This window comes from Sus scrofa, chromosome 12 (assembly GCF_000003025.6).
Source record: "Sus scrofa isolate TJ Tabasco breed Duroc chromosome 12, Sscrofa11.1, whole genome shotgun sequence".
Taxonomy (NCBI): Eukaryota; Metazoa; Chordata; class Mammalia; order Artiodactyla; family Suidae; genus Sus; species Sus scrofa.
In genome coordinates this window covers 36873818-36878661 of record NC_010454.4, presented here as the reverse complement: position 1 = coordinate 36878661, position 4844 = coordinate 36873818, and the positions used below count along the sequence as shown (strand labels likewise).

The 4844-nt window shown below is 61.3% G+C and overlaps 1 protein-coding gene across 1 annotated transcript; it reads left to right on the top strand.

The window, feature by feature from the left end:
* On the top strand, positions 3107-4398 carry C12H17orf82 (chromosome 12 C17orf82 homolog; the record flags this gene model as incomplete). Its single annotated transcript, XM_013981132.2, is given in 2 exon segments — positions 3107-3377; positions 3380-4398. Coding segments are annotated over 2 exon segments (357 nt in total), but the record flags the coding sequence as incomplete, so codon positions are not given.

The window sequence follows — 4844 nt, the reverse complement described above, 5'->3', positions numbered from 1 at the left end:
GATATTTATGAAATAAATGGTAATTTGTGTAAATAAGCTTTAAGGTTCCCAGAATATGCAAATTGGTATTAATTTATTCGAAGGTGTACATTGCTATGTACATAATATTTAGAGAGTAACTCATAGCATTTAATTTTTTTTTCATTTTACATGAGCATCTATATTGTACAGGGCTGGGGGAGTGGTCCTTGGCTGCGGAAGAGGGCCCGAGGAGGCGCTCCCACCCCGCCAGCCCCTTGGCCCCTGCGCCCGGGCTTTGCTCGCCCGGCCCGCGGGCTCCACCTCAGGTTTTCACTTTTCGCCTCGGAGCGAGCGACAAAAACGCGAGAAAACAATAAAACGCTGCAATGCGAAGTGAACGGCGCAGTGCGCTCTGTGGGCCGCGCGGGGCAGGGGCGCAGCAGGCGCGTCCGGAGGGATCGGAGGCGGGGACCGAAGGTTGGGCGCCCCGGGCTCGGCGGGCAGCGGCTCCCCGGGGGCGGCGGCACAGCAGGGGCGGCGGGCGGAGCCGCGAGGCCGGGCGGCGCCGGCGCGGGCCGCGGGCTGGGCCGGGAGGCGCCGAGCGGCCGTGAGCCCCCCGCACTCTCAGCGCGACCGCGTCCCAGGCCGGGGGCCGGGCTCCCTCTGGTGGTCACTCGGCGCCGGGCCTCCCGGCTCCCTGTCGGGGCACCACGGTGCAAATGCATCCCCAGTCTGAGCCTCGGGGTAGGTGGGGCTGGTAAGATGGGTGCTCCCGGCTCGCTCTCTCTCCCTTGCGAGGAGGAGTTTGGCCGCGGTCCCCCAGGTATCGCGGACCCTAGAATCCTGTTTCATCTCTCTGCCTCCTGAACCTCAAAAAGAAATATTCTCTCCGTATCAGGGTTGTTGATACGGGGCGGCAAAGTCTAACCTGAAAGTTCTCTGGAACTCATCTAAACCTCTCTTGGGGTGTGGGGAGTGGCGGGAGAGGGTCAAGAGACTCTTTCCCGCTGTATAACCATGGGTTCAGCTGGAGCTCTCTAGGGGAGTCCCGCTGTGTCAGTCTCCATTAGCCTTCCTTCCCCCGTGGCTCACGTCTGCAAAGACAGCCGCCTTCCACTTCTATCCCTCGACGGCGGGATCTGGCCTCCTCTTCACCCAGCCAACAGGTGTCTCTAGTCCCGGATCCTAGCAGTGGAAGGGGTGGGAGATGCGTGGTGACTCCTTCAAACCACGGCTGGGTCAGTCCATCATTGAGCACGCCCCCGCCCCCAGTTCCCTCCTCTTTAAGCTTTGGGAATCTGTAAGCTCAACTCGGGCACTTTGAAGGACGGGAGTCTCCGGCTTCCAATTCACCAAGGACACCAGGGATGGTGAAAGGGAGGGAGGGTGAAGGTGGAGATGAAATTGGCCTCCAGGCTGCCAGGACACCTTCGTGGGCGGACACATTTGCAAAGAAGAGAACCAGCTCCAAGGAGGGAGCTGGCCTCAGGCTATGCTAAATTCCAGGAGAGGCTCGGCCAATGAACGAGTGGGAGGACACAGAAGACTGTCCCAGCTCTCAGAGGGTGGGTTCTGGCTTCCCTGCTTCTGACCTTCAGGCGTGCAGGACAGTGTGGAGGGCAGTTCAGGAACGGGGCAGGGCAGAGAGCCCCCTTTCTGAGCTCAGATAGAATCCTTCGTGGACAGCGTATTTATTCGAGCTATCTTGGAATAATAATAATCAGAGGTTGATTAAGGCCTCTAAAATTCGAAGAGCAGGGGCGCTTTGGTTTCTTCCGGTTTCTCACCGTCAGCACGTCTAGGAAAAAGTTGGGAAGAGGCTGCGGAGCGGGCTGCTGACACCAGGGGGCAGCACTGATCTGGAGCCTCAGGTTGGCCGTGGGCAGACAGGGAACCCGAGGAGGGTCGTTGAAGCGGCCGCGCGGTGGCTGCAGCGCCCCGGGTGGGGTGGAGTGATACTCCAGGGCCTCGAGAAGCCCTGGGCCCAAGCGCAGCTTGGAGGGTCGCTCCCACTTCCCCCCGGCCCCCACCACACACGTCCCCTCCCAGAGTCGCCCTCGCGGCTCTGCGCTGGGTCCCAGCTGCGAGCCTGAGTTCGGCTTCGGGAACCGCGCGGCCGAGTCCGAGACAAAGGCCAGGCGGCTCCCTGGCCCAATTAGGCCACCCGCCTCCCCGCCTTCATTGTTCCCGGGGTCGCCAATTATCCCAGGCGCCCCGCGTCCCACCGCTCCGGTGCCCCAAGGCCTCCTTAACCCTTCAGGGCCTGGCACCAGGGGCCCTAGATGGCAGAATCTCCAGGGGACGAGTGTGGAAGGCATATTGGCAGGTGATAGGGGTTGCTGACCTGGCGTGCCCCGGGCCCTGTGCGTTGAGACTGTGGGGTGTGAGAAAGAATTGTGCCTGTCCGCGTGGGATTGTGAGTGTGATTCACAGGGGAGCTTGAAGACTGGAGGTGTAACTGTGTTGGGCGGGGGAGCTCCAGGAGATCCCTAGTGGATGGGTGGGAAGGACCGTGAGACCGAGGGGACCTCATTGCCTCTTCTGTCAATCTGAGTTTCCTGAGCCCTCGAGTCATCCCTCAGCCCACCCCCAGAAATGCTGCCGTGGAGGAAATCTTGAGCATTGGTGGCCTGGCCCTGCCCTCCCCAAGGGCGCAGAACTAGGATATGCTTCCCCAGCATACCGTGAAGTTGGCGCAGGGCACCCCTTGGAGCCAGAGGTGCGCGTTCAGCTTGATGCGCCCCAGGACACCCACAGGTGCAAGTTCCAGCTCAAGGCCCCGCCCCCTCTGGCACCCCACCCCCATTTCCCGGATGTGGGACAGTTCAAGGGACTGAGCCTCAATGAAATCAAGGTTTAAACTCTGAGCCTGCCTTCCTCACCGGCTTTGGGAAGTACCCCAAATCCAATCCCACTCTGCCGTCTCCTTCACTGACCCGGACCTCAAAGTCCGGGGCAGCAGCCCCGCAAGCAGACCCGGTCTGGCGAGGGACCGGAGGCACCGTGATCTAGGGCCCGGCCAGCAGAGCGGAGACCCGTGCGCACCTGGGGAAAAGGGCAAAGGGAAAGGAGCCTGAGCTCCGGGTCCTCTTTGGGCGCTCTCCGGGGAGTGCCTCTGGGAGTGCAGCCTGCTCAGCCACTCTGAATACGCTCTGTCCCCGTCCCAACGCACCGGAGACTTCGATTTGCCTTTGGAGCACCTTTTAGGCCGTCCGGAGGTTCAGACCCGCTCATCCCACCTCGCACCCGGTCGCGAAGCACCGGGTTCCCAGAGCGGACGGCCGACGCTCTTCCTGGCCCCTCCTTTTGGTACCTTCCTCGGCTCCCGGCGGGGAAAGGACTTGGCGAAGGCCCAGTCCGCGGGCCGCGGCAACTCCCTACATGCCCACCAGATGGCGCTCCAGGCCAGGGGCCGGCAGCGGCCGGACAGCTCGCCTCGGGCTAGAGGCGGCGCTGGACGGAGAGCCGCAGCAAAACCCGCTTGGAGACCCAGCCACAGACTGACGTGGACCCCGGCCCAGAGACGGCACAGATAGCCGAGGAATCGAGGCGCTCCGCGGAAGCCAAAGAAGGCTCTGAACAGAGGCTGCCGACCCAAGGATGGGATTACCCGAGTTTCGGGCGGGGAGGCTTTTTCCCTTCTCCTGGGGGCCGCCCTGCCAGGCCAGCTCCCCACCCTGCGAAGCCTCAGCTGGAAACACCCACCGCCGCCTTTGGTGTGCCGGGCGGACTGGACCCTCGCGATCCTCTCCCGTCAGGAGGCCGCCTGGCTCCCGCCTTCCAGGTCCCTCGGAAGTGGGGCTGTGGGCTTGGTTATGTTGCGTGCCATCGAACTGCCTTGCCCGGCGAGGCCCCCTCGACGGTGCCGGTGGGAGGATAGGAGGTGGAGGGGGGCTCCCGCCCGGAGCTCCACCAAGTGCCTTCCTCTAGTTCACCCTCCCCCACCTCGGTCGCCTCTTCCCCTGATCACGGGGGCGGCAAGATAGGGCCCCCCTGGGGTGAGCCTTGCAGAGCTGCTCACCCCAGGGGTCCTGCCTCAGTAGGCCCCGGGTGCCAGAAGCCTTGGGGAGGCTTTAGGTCTTCATTGTTCCAGTGGGAAGTGGTGGGAACTGGGGAGGGCACAGCAGGCTGAGAGTCTCTCCCCTAGGGTTTAAAAGCCACCAAGGTTCTGGGTCTGGTTTGATGGGGGGCGGGGAGTAGGGTCATCTTGCCAGTTTAATTCAGAGGTGAGGTTTGGAAGCCTGATTCCGGGGCTCCTTAGCGGCTCCTCCTCGGAGAGGGGAGATTACCTCTTCTATTATTAACTAAAGGTACACAGCTAGGGAGTTCCCCGTGGTGGCTTAGCGGAAATGAATCTGACTAGCATCCTTGAGGAAGCAGATTGGATCCCTGGCCTCGCTCAGTGGGTTAGGGATCCAGAATTGCTGTGGTCACAGACGAGGCTAGGATCTGTCATTGCTGTGGCTGTGGTGTAGGCTACAGCTCCCATTCGACCCCTAGCCTGGGAACCTCCATGTGCCCCGGGTGTGGCCCTAAAAAGACTAAATGAATAAATACATAAAGGTACCCAGCTAGAAAGCAGTCCAGCCTGCGTAGTTTCTGCCATGACACAGTCAGGACACAGCCGCAGTCACAGGCTTGTTGTGTGAGCCCAGCTGGATGTCTTCCTGGCCTCCAGCTCTTTCCCCCCCCAGTGTATAACAGCGCCGGGAGAGGATCAAACCTGTGGCCACTTGGTAGTTATCTACACATTCATCTCCCACTGAAGCTGGGGAGATTCCAAGGAGGCCAGGTTCTGCCTCCTGCTGTGTGACCTTGGACAGTGGGACTTTCTTCCGTGGGCCCCGAATCCTCCTGCTGAAAATAAGTGGATTGGAGTAAAA